The sequence below is a fragment of the Micropterus salmoides genome, unplaced genomic scaffold (genome assembly GCF_014851395.1).
Source record: "Micropterus salmoides isolate LMB-PRFRI ecotype aquatic unplaced genomic scaffold, ASM1485139v1 Ms_hic_scaffold_16, whole genome shotgun sequence".
In the NCBI taxonomy this organism is placed as follows: Eukaryota; Metazoa; Chordata; class Actinopteri; order Centrarchiformes; family Centrarchidae; genus Micropterus; species Micropterus salmoides.
Genome location: NW_024040707.1, coordinates 30796327 through 30817569, shown reverse-complemented (window position 1 = coordinate 30817569; position 21243 = coordinate 30796327). Strand labels below are relative to the sequence as shown.

General features: G+C 38.6%; 1 protein-coding gene across 4 annotated transcripts in view; it reads right to left on the bottom strand.

The window, feature by feature from the left end:
* LOC119905960 (vitamin D3 receptor A) overlaps nt 1–21243 on the bottom strand; it is a 116458-nt gene that overhangs the window by 30535 nt on the left and 64680 nt on the right. For all 4 annotated transcript variants that reach the window (XM_038723394.1, XM_038723393.1, XM_038723396.1 and 1 more), the window contains 2 exons: nt 7301–7448; nt 6364–6494 (listed from right to left, as the gene is read on the bottom strand). In XM_038723394.1, coding sequence (XP_038579322.1) covers nt 6364–6494; nt 7301–7446 — 277 coding nt within the window. In that variant the 5' untranslated portion in view covers nt 7447–7448. The remainder of the gene's footprint in view (nt 1–6363; nt 6495–7300; nt 7449–21243) is intronic.

Here is a 21243-nt window from a genome sequence, read left to right as displayed (position 1 = left end):
GGCTATAGAGAGACAGGGAAAACAGACAGAGCTGGAAACTCAGGTAAACTCCTACTGCAGCGTTACAGGAATAGTTTTATCAGCTGCAGGTTGAACTAATCCATGCTCATTACATGATAACGTTACATTTATTGCATTTAGCCAACGTGCTACAGCGTTAGCTCGCCTGCTGCTTTTCAGTAACTATCTTTACTATCTGTGAATCTGTCACTGGAGGCTCAGCAATGTCAGCACAGCTACATGTATTGGATGATAACGAAACGGCTAGTGAGCTGGAATGGATATTATAATGAGACTGTTTCACACTTTATAGCAGTTAGACCGCACTAAGTAACTTTACTGTAACTAGTGATAGTGGATGGCTCTTCCTCTGGGTTGTTGTGACCGTTTTGTTGCAGTATTCTATATTATGTGGGTCACGTTAGTTACAGCGACGGAGAGGTGGAGAAGCTGTGTACCTGAGTATCGGTAAAACCACAATAAACCTAAACTGAACGTTACGAAACAGCGGAAGGTCAGCGCTACTATAGCGTTAGCTGGCTGCTCCTGGGTGCATCACTATAGGCTAACGTTAGTAAAAAAATCACTCCACATTTGGAATAGCGGTATAACTTTGCACCGGATAAAGTTAGCAACTGCTCGGCAGTTGGAGAAAACAGGCGTGTGCTTCATTTCTAAGTGAGTTCTGAGCCCACTGACAATAAGGCAATGAAAATTTGATTAATTTCATTCAAAAACTTACATTTTTCAAAACGTCCCTTTAAGTGTAAGCTGCACATGGTAAAGTAGAAAACTGCAAAACACTACGAAGTAATTATTTAGATTTTTATTTAAAAGGACTCCAACAAGGTGTTTGGTAAAAATAACACTTAAGGTGAGTAAATATTTGTGAATTTTACCACTTTCAGGATTCAATGAAAAAGTTTAACTCTAATGAAGAGTAAATTATGAATAACAGTGGGTGTTTCTTAGAGTAGAATTTAATTTGCACTTCTCAGTGAAGTGTATTGTTAAATATTAACTTTACACTCTTAATGTTCACTGACTTACTGCCAACTTTACTGTGGCTAACCTTGTAGTATGGTAGAGACAATTAATTTGTGCAATGGCCTTAAGTGGGAGGCTGCTGGCGGACCTGATGTGGGATGTGGTTGACCAGCTTGAATACAGGAAGTTTCAACTGTTATATCCAGTGCTTGAAGTGAAAATGTAGGTGCCAGTACTCCCCATTCACATGTTGGCGTGTGTATTGGTTCACACACACGGAGGAGGCCAGCATGAAGCTTGAAGGACCACATATTAGAACCGTGGTATCCTGACTCTACATCTGCAGAGGCACAATCCACAAACTGGAGGATAGTATAAATTAGTGTGTTAGTATAATGTTATAGTATTAACTAAAAAGTAGGCCTATACTGTTAATATATTTGAGGTTACACTTTATTTGGATAGTCTGCCTACAGGTAGTTTATAGAATATTTGTAACATTTCAACACCGTATTAGTTGAGATTATGGTATTTATTTCACTTTTATTGGTTGTGAGAGAAATTGTCTACATGGTGGTTTTACTCTCTCGCCCCATCCAGACTGTGATTGGTCATTTTATGACTTTATGAAAAGAATGTGTAATAACAAGGTAGCCGATCTTCTCCCTCCTCTGTCTCTGCTTACAGAGATTAGCGGGAAGGTGAGAATGGGAACAGATGAGTGTCATATAGTGCCTCCTGGGTAACGCAGTTTATTTAGAGCCATATGAATCGCCCAGAGAACTTCATATGGAGAGGGCAGAAAAGACCGGCAGCTTGTGGGTATGCTAAATAGTAAAATATTGAGGTGTGGTGAGTAGTGGCCCACTGCAAGGACTGCTAGTAGGGAGCTGAAGGCTAGATCCGATCACATCGCTATAACCAATTCTGCTTCAGACTGATGTTGGCACCACCCACTCAATCAGCATACAGGTGCAGGTGTAAATAAATGTGGAAATACAGAAATAAATGCATTAATAAATACAGAAATACAGAAATAGCCTTTTTCAATACAAAAATATATAAAACTTATTTATTTATGTATTTAATTATTTTCAGCTTTTATTTATTTATTTATTTATTTATTTATTCATTCTTAAGCCATTTGTGGTCCCTCATACACACATACATATACACGTCAATCACACACTATCTGAAGTCTGTTTCTTTATTATATGAATTGTGGACATTTAATTTTGTATATGAATGCTATACTTTGAATGGTTCTTTATTCCTTTAATGGAAATGTAAGAGTTTGTGTTTGCGTACTAACCATATGGTGGATTATTGTTTGACTTTGAATTTAACCAGCTTTACTTGAAGTAATTGAATAGGGCAGCACAAACTCTCCAGTGATTCTAATCCTGGTACAAATATACAGACACGCAAACAGATAAACACAGCAAGTATGCAAATACATCCACTCACACATAAAAGCATGGAGGTTATTTCTCTCTAACCTCTGCCAAACAAGGATAGTGTAGGGGTGTTTACTACGAGCTCAGTTGGCACAGCTCACACATACACCAGCACAGTTCAAACTGAATAGTGGTGGAAAAGCTTAGACAAAGATCAATAAAAATATAGGCTATCATAAAGTTAGACACATAAATACATATGTTAAACACATACCTACAAAAACAGAGGCTAGCAGAATTAGAATTAATCCTCAAAGACACGTTCAGGAACTCTACTATCTTCCATTACAAATGACAGTTATGCTGGCATAACAACGTCACGACCTCCTGACCGTGACCCTGGCTGGTGACACAGTGTGTGCATGAGTGGCTTTTGTTTATTTCTTGCCTTTTAGGGTGTTTGCTGTCTGCTTTGTGTGTTTTTTTAGTCTGTCTGTGTTTCTTTTTCATGCTCTACATTCTTTGATTATATCTTTTCATGTGACAACACTGAAGAAATGATACTTCAATGTAAAGTAGTGAGTTTACTGCTGGCAACAAAGGTGAGTACACCCCTAAGTGAAAATGTTCAAATTGGGCCCAAAGTGTCAATAATTTGTGTGGTCACCATTATTTTCCAGCACTGCCTTAAACCCTCATGGGCATGGAGTTCACCAGAGCTTCGCAAGATGCCACAGGAGTCCTCTTCCACTCCTCCATGATGACATCACGGAGCCAGTGGATGTTAGAGACCTTGTTCTCCTTCACCTTCTGTTTGAGGACGCCCCACAGATGCTCAATAGAGTTTAGGTCTGGAGACATGCTCGCCCAGTCCATCACCCTTACCCTCAGCTTCTTTAGCAAGGCAGTGGTCGTCTTGGAGGTGTGTTTGGGGTCGTTATCATGTTGGAATACTGCCCTTGGGCCCAGTCTCTGAAGGGAGGGGATCGTGCTCTGCTTCAGTTTGTCACAGTACATGTTGGCATTCATGGTTCCCTCAATGAACTGTAGCTCCCAGTGCAGGCAGCACTCATGCAGCCCCAGACCATGACACTCCCACCACTATGCTTGACTGGAGGCAAGACACACTTTTATTTGTACTCCTCACCTGGTTGCTGTGACACACGCTTGACACCATCTGAACCAAATAAGTTTATCTTGGTCTCATCAGACCACAGGACGTGGTTCCAGTAATCCATGTCCTTAGTCTGCTTGTCTTCAGCAAACTGTTTGCGGGCTTTCTTTTGCATCATCTTTAGAAGAGGTTTCTTTCTGGGACGACATCCATGCTGACCAATTGGATGCAGTGTGCGGCGCATGGTCTGAGCACTGAGAGGCTGACCCCTCAACCTCTGGCAGCACTCATACGTCTATTTCCCAAATACAACCTCTGGATATGACGCTGAGCACGTGCACTCAACTTCTTTGGTCGACCATGGCGAGGCGTGTTCTGAGGGGAAGCTGTCCTGTTGAACCACTGTATGGTCTTGGCCACCGTGCTGCAGCTCAGTTTCAGGGTCTTGGCAGTCTTCTTATAGCCTAGGCCGTCTTTATGTGGAGCAACAATTCTTTTTTTCAGATCCTCAGCGAGTTCTCTGCCATGAGGTGCCATGTTGAACTTCCAGTGACCAGTATGAGGGAGTGTGAGAGCGATAACACCAAATTTAACACACCTGCTCCCCGTTCACACCTGAGACCTTGTAAAACTAACAAGTTACATGACACTGGGGAGGGGAAAATGGCTGATTGGGCCCAAATTGGACATTTTTACTTAGCGGTGTACTCACTTTTGTTGCCAGTGGTTTAGACATTAATGGCTGTGTGTATTTTGAGGGGACAGCAAATACAAGCTCTACACTCACTACTTTTCATTGTAGCAAAGTGTCATTTCTTCAGTGTTGTCACATGAAATGCTACACATACACACAGACACCACAGAGACAAGCAGAGCACCTGCACTAGTCAGCATGACTACAGTGGACTTCTTCAATCCCATAAACTTGTATACTAGCTGTAAGACAAACAAAGACACCATTTTATACTGAAAAGTCTCTCTTCTCTCAATGATATACAGACACTCCAATGTCATGTGGCTAGATGTTGCATCATCTGTTTCACCCAAACATGTACACACACACACAGCCTGTGAATGAAATAATGTTGGCCAGACCATTGTGTGTATTTCTGAAAAAAGAGAACCATTGTTAAACTGGACTTTAACCAGACTGGCTTCCTTCCTTCCTTTCCTTATTCTCATACTCATCTACTACTTGTCATGGTTATGCTGATGCACTGTTGTTGGTGCTACATCCTTTTAGAGGGTTAGTTTGAAGAAAATCAAATGCACACTGAATTACAACCCTGTTAATAAGAATATCGCTCACTCTTTTACATTTAAAATGATTGTGATTAAATAAGTGGCATGCAGGTGATGATGTAAAAACCTCAAAATGTTCAATAAAGATACCCTCAATGTCATTATTTGCCATTTTGTGTTAACATAGGGTGAGGTGATGTTTCATTGTCCCTTGTACTTGTATTACTGGCATGCATAACCAACTTGGTTGATAGCAGAACTGTGTTAAACAGCCTTTCAAACACACAAAGACAAGAGTAATTTCAATCCGGTTAAGATAAATTACTAAACTCTTATTAAAACTAAATCTAAATTGCACTGGTGATAGAAACCCCATCTGATAAAAACAGGATTAAATACACAAATTATTATTTGTAGCCACTTGAATAAAAAAGTTTTCCATGTGGTACATCCTCTCTTATGCATGTCTACTATTGCCTGTCTCCTTGTTGCAAAGCAGATAAATTTACACCCTACCATTGATTCTATTGGTTGTTGTTCTTCATGAATGTCTTTAAATATTAGGTTAAATGCCGCGAGAGCAGGAAACTAGTTTACTGCTTGCACCAGCCAACGTGACACTAATCTCTCCAGGCAGTTGGTGCATCTAAAAATGACGTAAGTTGCATTTCAGAAGCTTTCTCACTATGAGCATTAGAAAGCAAATAATATATTTGATATCACTGTAATAATGTTAGTGGTAGTATAATAAAGAGTACTCACTGTAAATAAGAGTTATGAGGTTTTATTTGGGCTGATTTTGAATATTGCACTTAATACTGGATTGTAGTGGGAGATTTTTTACTTTACTTCCCTAATTAGAATCCAGAAATAGAATCCAAAATGGAAAAATAAAAGTTACTAGGTTAGCCAGACACAACACACTCATTAAAAAGGCTGCTGTAGAATGCCTTGCTCGAACTGGTGTGATGTAAGTTGGGGAATGTTTTAAAATATGGCACTGGCTAAAACACCGGATGTGCAAAAAAAAAGAGTAGAAAAAAATAGTTAACTGTATTTCTTGCAGCTATGGTTTTCAAGTTAAGCACTGATTCCGAAGCAGCATTAGAAGCAGCAGCTCTACTTCAGATGCCTGAATGAATATTACATCAAAGCAAATGTCAAAGAGGAGGCAACCTGCCTTAATATCATCTCAGTATTAACCTTCAGATATCTTTTCTCCAGTATGTGGTAATTTGTGATATACAGTCATTGAATCTGGTTGTGAGTCTTTAAATTTAATAAAGACAAATTTAAACAATTTAAAATATCTGTCTTTAGGGTATGTGTGTTGTTATTTCAGTAATTTTCTCAAATCATGTGATTTGACTTATTTCCAATGTGGTTACAGCACTGGAATTAGTCTTCCAGCTAATTTGTGTTTGTCAGAAAACTCTAAATGTACAGCTAACCACCCAATATAATATAAGATCAAAACAGTGAAGACAACCCAACAACAACTCATAAAAACTTGATAAATAAAGTAAAATATTTGTAGCTGAACTTGTATTTCTATCTCATGCTATGACTTGAACAAATCAGCAGCATTGCTAGAATGTCAGAGGTCAGAAAAAGTCAACTCACACTCTTTCATCATGCCGATGTCAATGCAGCGTTTAAGACGACAGGCCTGGCAGTGACGCCGGTTGTCCTTGGTGATGGTGCAGCTCCCGTTGAATGGACAGGTGAAGGAGGCTTTACGCTTCATACTGCGCCTATAAGATTATATTAGTAATTAGTCAATTACTAATTCAGAATAGTTTATTCTGGGACAAAGGGAGGTAACTTCATGTTGCACGCTGCAACTAATGTTTCATCTAAAGGACTGGATGGAGATTTTTAATCCTTCCAGATGCAACATGTTTATAACTGCTGAAGAAATTTAAATTAATCATAATACTTAAATTACTGAATCCTATCGCGTATGTGAAGAGAAAACGAGAAAGAGGGACAAAAGGAACACAAACAAAAGGATTATGGCCGCCACTGAATAATGTATATTATTCTGAAAACAACGCATGATTGTCATGCAGCCAGACAGAAAAACACATGTACCATAACATCAAACACAGTGTAGAGTGACATCAATCTGTCATACACACATACTCCTCTTCGTTTGTTTGCTACTGGGCAATGGCAACATTTAAAGAGGAGCATGGCAGCCAGTGTACTATAACAGTCAACAAAAACATTTATCTGATAAATAAATAAATAATTTTGATCATTTGTTTCATAAGTTATGCATTATTGTTTTTTGTGGAACTTTAAAGAAAGTTCAATGCCTGTATCAAGTATCATTTCTGAACAGGGAAAAACTGAACAAACGTTTACAATTTTTAACTAATGACTTGTCTTGAAATTTGAAATGTAGTTAAGGGTCGGCAGAAAAATCACGGTACAGTACATGACCTCCACATGGAAAGACTGCTAATAACACCTACTAACACCTTACATTCAGCAGAGACACTCACACCTACAATCCCATCATCCACACAAAAAGACATGCAGGGACAACACACACCTGAAGAATCCCTTGCAGCCTTCACACGTCATAGCGTTAAAGTGAAAGCCAGTGGCCTTGTCACCACACACGCCGCAGATCCGCGGGGCGTTGCGGTCAAACTCGTCCGATCCGACCACCGACGTCGTCACCGTCATGGGTTCCATCACTGCCCAGAAGTGAATGAAAGAGAGAAGAGATTAGAGCCTATTTGACACTGCTGGCTGGCCACATAAATACAAAAAGATATAGAGGTGAGGGATGTGTCCTGTCTGTGTGCATCAAAGAATTTCAACAACCTCGAGCGAAGCTTAAAAACCGTTTTGTTTCCCCTTCTCGTGTGTTGCGTGGGAGTGTTTGAGTGTCTGCTTGATGGGGAGGTGTGTGTTCCCCTTCTTATACAAACAGGTGTCGGGCTATTAGCATATTTAGCAAAAGGCACTGATAGCCACACTCTGCATCTATTGGTTGAATGACTCAGGTGACACAGGTACACACACACACACACACACACACACACACACCCCTACACAAAATATTAGGAATTGTGAAATTACAATGTTAAATGGAAAGACAATTAATGACAGGAAGAGGGCCATGCAGCTAACAGCTATTTGCCAACAGCTAAGAAATCACTGATACATTCAATACTGCCAAGATGAAATATTTTCCACAGGCACACCATCTGGCCGTCCCCTATGAAATAAACAGCAGAAGAGTAACACACACCATCGGGCCAACTGTGCACAAATGAATCAATATTTATCCATAAAAGAAAGATCCTCTGTTTGAAGTCTGATTCAAGAGATGAAGACACTTTAAGGAAGTCAAAAAGAAGAGAGAAATTATGGAGGATGAAAGGAACACTGTATATAGTATTTTGATCAGTGGGTTAAAGTGATGGCCTGAACAGAATGTGTATAATATGGTCACACAGGACTGACACATGCTGATGTGACCGTATGAATATGTTTTATCTGAACTGACCAAAGTGGCTAAACCCTTTGCAAATGTTAATCAAGTAGGCTTAGCGGCTTAGTCAGATTTTGAATGTACTGACCAACAACCCCTTTTGTTATTTAGATGCTATCTTTGATGTATTATTGAATTGTAGATAGTAGTACCCGACCGATTAATCAGCTGATGAGCTAACTGCATTTAAATAGGTTGTGTTTCTAACTGTGATAAGTTTACTGATAAGTAAAAAAGAAACAGACAGATCCTTCAATCATGTCCTGAGTGTTACATAGTTTGCCCACCAGAAGGCCCTCTGCAGCCCCCCTGTTGAAAACAACGCCACAAATCCACCACAAAACAAAGCAAGTAGCTGACCAGAGTCACAGCATACAAAACCAACCGAGTTCACAGTGAATTGGTTATGTGTCACATGAATTACATAATTTAAATAATAAAAATAGCCCTCATCACATCTCCTCTTAGCCTAAATGAGTCTGACAACATTTATGACCATACTTGCCAACCCTCCTGATTTTCCCTTGAGACTCCCATTTTTCAATGCCCTATCCCGGTTTCCTCCGGGGTCATAAAAGTATGTTTAATGTTCCAGTAGTTAAGTGGTGGAGTCTACGCTGCTGACAAACTTGACTGTAGATTTATTTCTTAAACAGTGTGGCAGTTCTAGTTAACAGTCCTATTCCCATTTCTCCCTACTTCATCACTTCTAAATATTCTCTAACATCGCTTACAGCAGCTATGCCCATAGCTAAATTAGATTAGCCACAAAGCTAGCTAATGCCATGTTTATCAGTGGAAGAGCGCCAACGTTAATGAGTGTTTAAACTATAGCGTTTAACTTATTCTGCCTAAATGAAGTAATGGTAAATATATCTGCGAGCCGCATGTCTGTAACTTAGGGGACATGTTAATGAACGTGAGCTGAACAAGTATCGATCATGGCTTCCTAGCCAAACAAACTTCTCTCGCTCCTCTTTCAAAAGTAAAACATTTGTGTGAAATTTCAAAGTTGCAAGTCCTCATTGTAGATATTCATTCATTCAACAGCAGCGTTTTCTCTAGGTCACTTTATTATAGATGGTATGTTTTAGAGCCTGATGGTGGTTGAGAAATCATTTCTCGTAGGGTCCAAGCTGTTTCTGTTCCCGATTTTAGACTTTCTTGTTCAATTTTCTTTGTACAAGTTAGATAATGGAACAAGCTGACGCTTTGCTAAATTGCATTGCACGTCTTTAGTCAATGCGACAATAACACAGGCACAGTGCTAACATCGTTTAGGCAGTGTCGGCTCTGGGTCAATCTACATTTGAATTAGCACAAGTATTAGCACAATACTTATCATCCAATGTGAACAACTGGGGATAAATTATACTTCACGCACGGACCTCGTAGCTTGCTTTGGATATAATTAAATGTGCTGGTAAAGGGATAAACTAGATGTGAATATGCTACATCAAAAGTAGCCATTATGGCAGATTATGTGTGAGGTAAAATCCAAGTTTAGTTTCTCTCACTCTCTCTGCATTACAAATGGCTGAAAAAGATGCACAATCTAGCAGGAAATGGTAACACTCTACAGTAAGGGTACATGAATTATCATGGATTCATGCATGGATTATGCATTATTTATGCATTAATATCTCATGAATCGTCAGGAACTAGCAGGAGTTCACAGTCTTTCATTCTTGACTTCATGGATGAACAACACATTAATTAAAACATTAACTAAGATGAGTACATGATCATGAATTATGATTTATTAAGCATGATCATGATGTTTTCTTTGTTAGTGAAAAAAGAACTAGTCTTAACTATCCATCGTGGGTACAGTTAAAGTTATTGTACACCAATCATTAAAAACAATGATTTCATGCATGTAAGACTCTTTGAATTATTACGGGAATATACAAGAATCCACACCTCAAAGAGTTAATCAATTAAAGTGAGATATAATGTGTTTCATTAATCATGATCTAAGTTAATAAGCATGTTCATGTCTTCTTCATAGTAGCCTGCAGGTAAATTGGCAGACCCCAAAAGTGGCCGATCACAACACATAGATTCTGTTGACATCCAAATACATCATCAATAACTAAGCATTGGCTTCTCATGACTTCGTGTTTGTGTCCCCTAAACTAAAGTGCTGATTTTTTCCTTTTGAAACACTAATGAACAATGAGTTATTAATGATGGCAAAGTCCTGAAATTACATGAATATGAACATCAAGTTCAAACTTACACACACAATGTACAATGGAAAACAAAATTACTTTGATAATATTTTCTTTATTCTTAAAACAGTATAAGGCAGTGAAATGCAAAGCCTGGGAAGAGCAGATAAGGAATTTGGTCCTTCAATAAACGACCAAGTATTCATTTCTTATGCTTGTTTCTAAGCCAGTAGGTCCATTCTATGACTGCAAGATGCTCTTTCAAAAGCTTGGCATTTCAGAGTACGAGCTCCACTAACAGGATCAACAAACCACCTTCAATGATTCAAGGTGAAATGCCTGTAGCCCAAATTGGTGAGAGCACCCCTATATGCCCTCCAGTCATCACTAAGGATTAATGTCCCAGGGCGCACACGCTTCACCACTAATGGAATCAGATGATGGCAGGACCTCTTCTTGACCAGCCTCAGAACAGGTCTTCCATGCTTTTCTTTCACTCCGAACATGCCAAAAACCCAGTCTTTGCACCTTCTTTGCATACTGTAAAAACAACATACCTGGTTAACACTTAAATTCACCATCAACATCATATATAAGTCATATAGCCTGACCCTAAAGGTTCTATTTTCATGTCGAAGCAGTGCGTCACAGTGATATTTTGGTCACACATATTTTAAAACAACTAATATTGATAAAACCAAACACATTATTCATAAGTCACTTTCATGCTGCTGCTTCTTCAAATCCATTTCATTCAGCTCATTTAGAGTCCATATAAGTTACTCTCCATTCCTTGTTTTCACTGCTAGCTCCTGCTGCACTGTCACAGTGAGGTAAACAAAGCATTTTAGCATACATGCTGCTCAGGTGTGCACTGAAAAAAATGATACTTTGAACCAACCTAAATAAAATTACTGTGACTTGTTACAGCTAAATTTATTCTAAAATTTAGTCTTTAATTACATATATATATTATTTATTTATATTTAATTATAATTAATTTAGTCTAAAATTACATTTTTGATTTGGTTGAAACTTTAATTTAATATCAATCAAAATATTACTTCTACACAAGAAAAAAAATACATGCACACAAAGTAAAAATATTGTTTAATATAGAGACTATGAATCTTTTTCTTTAACTTTGGTACAAGTTACATTTTTATTTTGGAAAAACCTACTTTTTACTATAACATCCAAGTATATTTACATTTTCCTTTGGACTAAACTAATAAAAATGCTATAATTTGTTACAAGCAATTTTATTAACTTTACCCAACTAAATTTCTTCTTCAGTACAAACTATATTTTTTTAATTATACCATAATCAATCTATTTTCTTTAGTTACAACTCTACTCTACTTATGTTGGTCAATATAATACATTTTTTTTAACCATAAATACAAGATACATTTGCATTATTTTAAAATAATTTTCACTTATAATAAAACCAAATACCTTTTGTCAGTAAATGCTTAATTTAGTTGAGCTCCTGTAAATAAAGAATAAAATAATTTAATAAATATACAAAAAAAGAAGTCCAAAATGAATTTTGCTGACAGTTAGGCTAGCCGGTATGCGTTTTACAAATCAACACAAAAATAAGTCAGTGCATAAGAAAGTTTAAGACAAACATTACCATTACTGCCATTGCGAAGTTTGACATTCACATTTTCATTGTTGATATAAGTGCCACAATATTTATACCACAGACACAACTGTTCACACAGAAAATCAGAAAGGCCAGTTTTTAATAAAAGTCTGTTTCTCTCCTATTTACACCAACAATGGCCCCTTCCATTTTCCCGTATCCAAATGTCTTTCTTTGATACATCCATATCTAGAGCTTGATACTCAGAATGCACACTCTGCATGTTATGTTCTTGAGTTCTATATCCATGAATATTTTCTGCAGTCCATCAAAGCTGTATTTTACCTCACTCAGATACAGTCCCCTCCAAAAGTATTGGAACGGTAAGGCAAATTCCTTTGTTTCTGTTGTTCACTGAAGACATTTGGGTTTAAGATCAAAAGATGAGTATGAGACAAGAGTTCAGAATTTCAGCTTTTATTTCCTGGTATTCACATCTAGATGTTTTCTGTATGTAAATTCTCTGAGAGCTCAGTACCAACACTATAAATCTGGATACAGTCAGAAATATGACTTAAATATCTGAGATTGACCGCTGTTTCTCAAGTATTCCAGGCTTTAAGTCATTTACTGAACCATCCTTATGACTTCTTCTGAGTTCGAAACTGGACAAGTGACACAAAAGTCCCTCCAAATCTTGTACAAGTAAAAGTTTGCATGCACATTGTGGCATCCATAATGTCTGTGTTCAAGACTGTGTTTAAGGAAATCAGATTTTTGTGAATTCGCATTTAATTTATAGACACAGTAATGTTTGTTTTAAAGGAAAAGGTGAGATTTCATATTGTAGTTTTTGTTGGGTCAGTTACACTATCCATAGTAATCACTACAGACTGCTATTAAATCAATTATTTTCAATTATTAAGAAATAATATTCAAAATAAAATTAACTTTGCATTTGCATAAGCTAACTTTAATGTTACAGTTATCTGTAAAGTGGCCTAGTTGTCCAACCTGCCACTAACCATAATTGTGAATTAAAAACAATTATCCCTGTTAAAATACAATTTTGACTGCTTGTCTAAAATGACATTCCTGTGTTTCCACGTTGTTCACTTTCGAAAGCGAGGTAATGGAGGACAGCAAAACGCTGGCGAGCAAGAAGCAAGCTGATGTGATGTCATGTGGTCACATGACATGCAAACCTCTGGTTTGAAGTAAAAATACTATTTAAGTAAAAGTGTCGCATTTACTTTTTTCTAGAGGGTTCGTTATTTGCTTTAAGGCAAACTGACCAAAACGGGTTAGTCCAATATAAAAATGCACTTTAAATGAATGTTTTTCAGTGTGTCTGTGTGCGCACATACTGTCACTAAAAAAGCCACTTTTTAAGTGAAGGTTCATCATTTGTTCACCTGATGCTTTTAAAGAAATCATGTAGTCTTCGTTGCAGCATTGGATTACAGTTACACTTATAACAGACTTATCAGACACTTTTGCTAGGCTAGCTAGCTACAGTAATGTTAACATTAATCAACCAGTGTCAATGAGAGAAGCTAGCTGTGATACCAGTTCCAAATCTGATTCAAAGATGAATCATGAGAGAGACTTTATTGTCATTGTATACAAAATACAGTGAAATGCAGTTTAGAGCAAAACATTGAACTTAGCACCTTTAAAATAGCATATAAGCAATAAGCAATGAGGATTTCTATAAAATAGTGTTAAAAAACATCAAATCCATTTCTCTTGATATATACTGTATGTATAGGCTATATTTATATAAAAATCCTATAGGAGGACGCACCCACATTTTTTTTTGGCTTCCGACGCCTATGTAACATTACAGTTTAACTTTTGTTCAACAGAGGAGAAATGGAAGAACAGAGTATGTCTGTTGCTTTTTATTTGTTAACATCTTGGCTTCTTCACTGGTTGTTGATGAGTGTAGTTCTAATACAGTAACAGAAGATGCGAGTGCAAGTTACACATACCCTGGGGGATAAGCCCCCCCTGTCTTTCAATCCTAGTGACGTCCCTAATCAGTAGCATTTTAACTTTAAAAGTCGGTTCCTTACATCAAAAGAAGATACCAAGCTGTTTGTTAAACATTTTTTCAGCATTTTTTGTAAAACAGCTTTATGGTTTTGTGAGGTGTTTAATGGCACTTAACGTTCATGTACATGCACCAAATTCCTTATAAGCTCTTCCCAGGTATTGCTGTTGTCACGGCCTTATACTGTTTTAAGAATAAAGCAAAGACTATCAAAATATTTTGTGTCCACCGTACATTATGTGTATAAGTTTGAACTTGATGTATATTCATGTAATTTCAGGACTGACATTGTTCATCGGTGTTTCACCACTTTAGGGGCCACAAACACAATGAAGTCATGAGAAGCTAATGCTTTGTTAATGATTACCACTGTATTTGGATGTAAACAGAATTTATGTGCTATGTGTTGTGATCGGCCACTTTTGGGGTCTGCCAATTTACCTGCAGGCTACTATGAAGAAGACATGAAAATGCTTATGTAGTGAACAACGGTGTGGATTTGTGCATTTTACATTGAATAAATTTGGAGCTACCCTAAATTCCTTTCTCAAAGTTGCTTTCTCTAAGTGCTAGCCCGACCATAAAACTGGCACCTTTTTGATTCGGAAGCTGATAACGCGGGGCCTGACTGTTAAACTGACAAAGGGACACGAGCCAGCCATTGGCATCTCCCTGAACAGCCTATCAAAACTGGCCCCCCACACACGTTTCCGTGGCAACTGACCTTGTTCTTTGTTTTATTACCACATCAAAGGGATACTCCTTGTCTCACCTAGGTGTGACATGGTCCAGACACTGAACTTTCAATGTAAAACGGACTGCAGTCACCAAATACTCAAAGCATTTAATTAAGTTAATTAAATCTTTAGTTGTCTGAATACGTTTGCCTCTATTTGAGTAGTTAACTGTTGTTGCTTTCTGTTGTTGATATTAGTGCTGAAAGAAGTTACTTGTGCAATGTTTTTATTTTCAGCAAGACACTCCTTCATCTAATGTAATCAATGCTTGTTCATAATACCTTCTTACAAAATCCCTTTAGAAATGATGACAAAGAAATGTTTTACTATACTCTTAATCGCCAGCTTGAATTTAAGGATGAATCAACAATATTCCCCGGTTCCTAAGGAGAGACGATCTTTGATTTAATCCAAGCTTTCCTCATGTAACCTGAGCTCCCCCAAGTGGGCGAAATAAGTATTACATGCCCTCGTCGGAAATGCCGTTAAATGTATAAATATCCTGACCAATAATGTGACAATTGTTTCCTGTTACCAAATGCCTAGAACAGTACAACCGTTCAACCATTGAGGTTCGATTGTGGAAAATATTTGATTATAATACGTGCAAATAGATTTCTTTTCTTTAGACATTAAGTTTAGAAAGGCAGTCCCTTGGGGAAACCTGAGACGCCCCCTGGGAACCACGCCCCAGGCAACAAAAGAGCGACACGCGACCTCGCTCTCTCTCTCTTCTCTTCGCTGTTGGCTCTTCCACCCTTCGGCACGTGTGGCGTGCCTCGCCAGGCAACGCCCAGACTCGGCCAGCGAAACAAACAGGCCCTTTGTTCGCCTGAAGCTACACACCTGAAGTGCCGCGACATCGATCTGCCTTCAGTTTGTTTTATTTTCTTTATTTCTTTTGTTTGTTAAAGTTATGAGTCCGTTAAGTTACATTGGACTAATTCAGACATGGAGAACCCTGGAGAATCCCTAGCAAAAAGCCAGGATCGGGCAGCTAGAGTGGGACCCGTGCAACAGGCCAAAAGCAGACTGTCGACAAGCAGTAAGACTTAACACACGTCCTGTGATCAGATGTCCATTTTAACTCCTAAATTATAGCATTAGTACTTTAATTAGCTCTTCTATGCCGTATGAGTCAAATGCTTCCCACAACCACGAACCTCCAGGCTCATTGTTCAGCAAATGTTTATGTTCCCTGTATCCAACCATCTTTTTATCACCTTAGTTAGAGAATAAATTCCCTGTAATATAATCAAGAGCTGTGTGTGTTGCCTATTTATAGTTCCTGCCAAGAGAATTGACCCTTTAGATATGAGACTGACTGACTGATTTAAGATAATTGAGCGATTATTAACTAACTGATCACTAGTAATAATTGTATAATTATTCAAAACTACCTAGAGGTCCGGAGACTCTAGGATTATAACAACTCCGGTGGTGCCCTTAACGAGGAAATTTTGATTTTATGAATTTTAATTCATAATTGGGTATCAATTCTCATAAATTTATTAAAATGCATAACTAATAAATTTAGGTCTACTACACTTATTAACTGAGAGATCATGATTATTGAAACCTATTACATCTCACTTTAATTGATATGCTCTTCAAGGTATTGTGGATTCTTGTATATTCCCCTTATAATTCAATTTGGCTCATAAATCAGCTCTTTTTCCCTTTAATATCGGTATCGGCCGCCAAAAACCCATATCAGTCGGGCTCTAGTAGACAGTGTACATACAGACAGGAATCAAGCGGAGAAAGGGTTTTGATATGCAACAAAGCTGTAATTGTATTTGATTGTATATAGAGCGTACACGTACTACGTAGAATGTTGACAGTTTCTACTTTTATTGTGTTTTGTTCTTTATACATTCTTCTGTGCCGCAGTGCCAACTTGAATTCCTCAATAAATGAACATCTTATCTTAACACAAAGGTGCCTGGGTACTTAACTACAGGAAGTGGAGTGAAATGTTTGGCAGTGCAGATTAGATTAATATTGTCCAACTAACTATAACTAACTAAGGGTGACTGTATTTGTCTAACACTATATTGCATTTTACTACCTTTACAGTTTTTTTCAGTCGCTAACAAGCGTTTGTCCAATCAGTTGTCACATTTTCAAAACTCTAAACACAGTTAGCACAGCATCGGTCTTTTGTGGCCATACCATTCACACATTTCATGTCGTTTTCACACAATACGCAGTCAGTGAACACATTTCCACAATGCTTAAATTTTCTTAACAGACAAGCTATACCTCCCAACAAAATTATGGATTATTTTTGTAGTATTTACAAATGTTAACACACACCATCCCAACAATATTCCAAACCTTAGATACAGTATAAAAACCTCTGTTTCTGCAATGATATAAGTTCGAAAACAATATATCTTGGCTGATAATAAACAAACATTCAAATAATTGACACACAGCTGATTTATGTTGGGTAAATTGGGCCAACCACAGCTGATTCCAGTCTGGCTTAGTGGCTTCTATTACATTGACACATATATAAAAGGAGGACTTTGAGGAGTGATGTGTTTGGAAACAGAAAAAGACAAACGCTGTAATGTCTGGACGAGGAAGAGTAAGAGCAAGGGGCCCAGGGAGAAGAGCAGGCCCAGTGAGAGGTGCAGGAGCAAGGAGAGATGCAGGAGCAGTGAGAGGAGCAGGGCCAGGGAGAGGAGCAGGAGCAATGAGAGGAGCAGGACCAGGGAGAGGAGCAGGAGCAGTGAGAGGAGCAGGACCAGGGAGAAGAGCAGGAGCAGTGAGAGGAGCAGGACCAGGGAGAGGAGCAGGAGCAGTGAGAGGAGCAGGACCAGGGAGAAGAGCAGGCCCAGTGAGAGGTGCAGGAGCAAGGAGAGATGCAGGAGCAGTGAGAGGAGCAGGACCAGGGAGAAGAGCAGGCCCAGTGAGAGGTGCAGGAGCAAGGAGAGATGCAGGAGCAGTGAGAGATGCAGGAGCAGTGAGAGGAGCAGGAGCAGTGAGAGGAGCAGGAGCAGGGAGAGGAGCAGGAGCAGGGAGAGGAGCAGGAGCAGTGAGAGGAGCAGGACCAGGGAGAGGAGCAGGACCAGGGAGAGGAGCAGGCCCAAGGAGAGGGCAAGGTAGTGGTGTAAGAATGCGTGGTGGTGGCATTCCAAGGGCTCCAAGAACAGTAGTCAGTGATGAAATTCGTGCCACTATCATTGACCATGTAATCAACCACGGTCTTTCACTAAGAGAGGCTGGTGAAAGAGTGCAGCCCAATTTGAGGCGGTCAACGGTTGCTTCCATTATACGCATCTTTCAACAAACCATCAGGTAAGTATTGCATTTTACATGCATTCTATTCTCACTTGACATGTCAATAAGGTCATACAGTAATGCATATGTTTAATTTTTTTGTCCCTCTAAAGAATGCAACGTCTTCCACCCTCTGGGGGAAGAGGAAAGCTCCTCAATAATGATCAAGAGCTTGCCATTGTAGAAATAGTTGTTGCAAACAATGCAATAAAACTGCGTGAAATTCAGACTAGAATTGTGGAGGACCATGAGATGTTTGATAACATCGATAGCATTGTCCAAACACAGAGTGCGGATGAAGCAGCTCTACACTGTTCCCTTTGAGAGGAACAGTGAGAGAGTCAAGGAGCTAAGACGACAATATGTCCAGGAAGAGTGTATATTCAATTCAATATCCAGTTCTATAAGCTTTGCACTTTGCAAGTAGGTAACCTACACAGTAATAGGTTACAGTACAGTATGGATTACAGTAATGACATGATTTACATAAACTTTGTTTCAGAGAGTTTTGGAATTGGAGGCCAACCAGGCCCCTCATGAATTCATTTACATAGATGAGGCAGGATTCAATCTGGCCAAAAGGCGTCGACGTGGACGAAATGTAATTGGAAAAAAGGGCCACAGTTGATGTGCCAGGACAGAGAGGGGCAAACATTACTATGTGTGCAGCAATTGCAAATGCAGGATTACTCCTTCACAGATGTCAGGTTGGACCCTATAATACTGAGCGCATCCTTGCCTTTCTCAATGATCTCCACCAGCGCCTGGTTCCAGAGCAGGATCGGGAGGGTGAAAACATGAGGACCTTTGTAATTACCTGGGACAATGTGGCTTTCCATCATGCACAAGCAATAACAACATGGTTCACCCAAGACTGGTAAGTCTCTTCCTTCCACCCTATTCACCTTTCCTCAACCCCATAGAGGAGTTCTTTTCAGCATGGAGGTGGAAGGTTTATGACCATCAGCCACATGACCAGATGTCCCTCCTTGAAGCCATGGATGCTGGCTGCAGGGACATCACAGTTCAGGATTGTCAAGGGTGGATCCGACATACCAAGCGGTTTTATCCCAGGTGCATCGCCTTGGATAATATCAGATGTGATGTTGACGAAAACATGTGGCCTAACCCTGAAGATCGCAGAGATTAGATACAGCAATGTTGTGCTTTTTTTTTTTTAGTTCCCCCAATTTTTATCTGGACTTTTTGCTGTTGTTTTTTTGTTCAGAATGGTCTTGTGTGTTTCACGGATATTTTGTTCACTGTAAGAAATACTGTAAAACTTTTTCTGTTCTATCATACCGTGTTTCTACTGTACCTCCTGTAGTAAACAGTAAAGGGAAAAAAAAAACGGATTTGCTTTTTACTGGAATGCTTTTGAATGTGAACATTACTGTGGACATACAGTTACCAACCAAGAAATTTAGTGTAAAAACGGTGGATTGCATGTTTTGCATGCAAATACCTGTAAAACTGAAACATAAAAGTCTATGTAGTTTTTGTAATGTCAACAATAGCCAGATTTTTGAAACATGGTGTACTTTGATTGACTGCATGTACTTTGTGAAGTGAAAACAAGTGTCATTCTTTGACAGAATAATTGTACTTTGAGTCAGATTTCCAGTGTTTTGGTAAAGATAGTGTGTGCAGAGGAAAATGTGTTATATTTTGAAATGAAGAGTTAGTATATATTTAACAAAATGTGTTTTTGAGAAGAAAATTATCCATTTGGCCAATTGTGTTTTGTAGGTGTGAGTCTGTGTTAAGAGTTTAGAAAAAGTATCTGAAGTATGGGTAAGCGCTTGTTAGCGACTGAAAAAAACTGTATTATTAATTTAATGTCACAATAAAGGGTCGTGTTTACTTCCCTAATATACTTATTCCCTAATATGTAATATTTTGATAATTCAATACAGGACGATGTTACAATTAAAGATTCACCCTTTTCCAAAAGGGAAAGTTAAAATGAAAAACTGTAGAAGATACAAGGAAAAGACTCAAAATGTAAATATCCAATTCAACAAACACAAGTTTGGCAGATTTGGCCCTGTAGACAAAAAACACTACAGAGAAAGATAGAGAGACAGAGGGGAAGCAGGCGAGCGCGTAAGTGAAGGATGGAGACAAACATAGACAGACACCATTAGCTCTCATTAGATCTTGGCTAGTTGAAGCTTTAGCACTGGTTCCGAAACACACACAAGCTCAGTCCCACTACCCAGAACACAGAACATCAGGAAAGCAGGACACATACTTCACATGTAAGCAAAGGGGCTAGTCTCATTCACAAACATATCAGTGATTTCAGGCTAGGTGTGGTACGCTGACAGGACAGATGTGCACACAAAAACAAGACATAAACCATTAGTCATCATGTCACAAAAACAGCCTTTTTTCTGATGCAGCAGCAAGTGAATAATGAAAAAGATGTAGAAGCCAGCATGTCAAACATCTCAACAGATCTGCAAAAACAACACCAAAACAACCTGCAGTTTCATTAGTGGTGCTGATTAACAACGGTGCGAGTAGGCGCCAGGTCTGGTATTAACAACTCTGTGGTAATTTCTCCATTAATCACTACAATCACTCAATCTACCTGTATCCAGAATCTGTTATCCCCCCATCTCCTCTATTAACAAAGAGCAGTGTACATCACATTTTAAGCAGTTGCTTTCTCCGGTTAAAATGATAAAACATTGGCGGCGGGTCATAACTGGCGCTAATTAGAATTAATTCCAGTTGTAACTTGATGGCAGGCTGATTGTTTAAGGAGGTAAAATCTACATCTTCTCTCTGGTGGACCGCTTTATGTCACTTTTAGGATTCACATTCTCACAGTTAATCTTTCATTTATAACTAATGAATAATTAAAGCTAATGACCTTGTTAAAAGTTATTAAATCTCACTAAACCCAGGTTTTGCTGTTTATTTGGATTAGTTTATTACATTTTCATGTTTATTTGCATCCTTATGCTAATATGCTTCATATAAACCAATACATTTTAATAGGACGTCCATGCTAACAAAACAAATTTCATTTCAAAACATTCTTCATGGATCCATTTTCATTGTAAGTGTGTGTGTGTGTGTGTGTGTGTGTGTGTGTGTGTGTGTGCGTGCGCGTGCGTGTGTGTGTGTCTCAA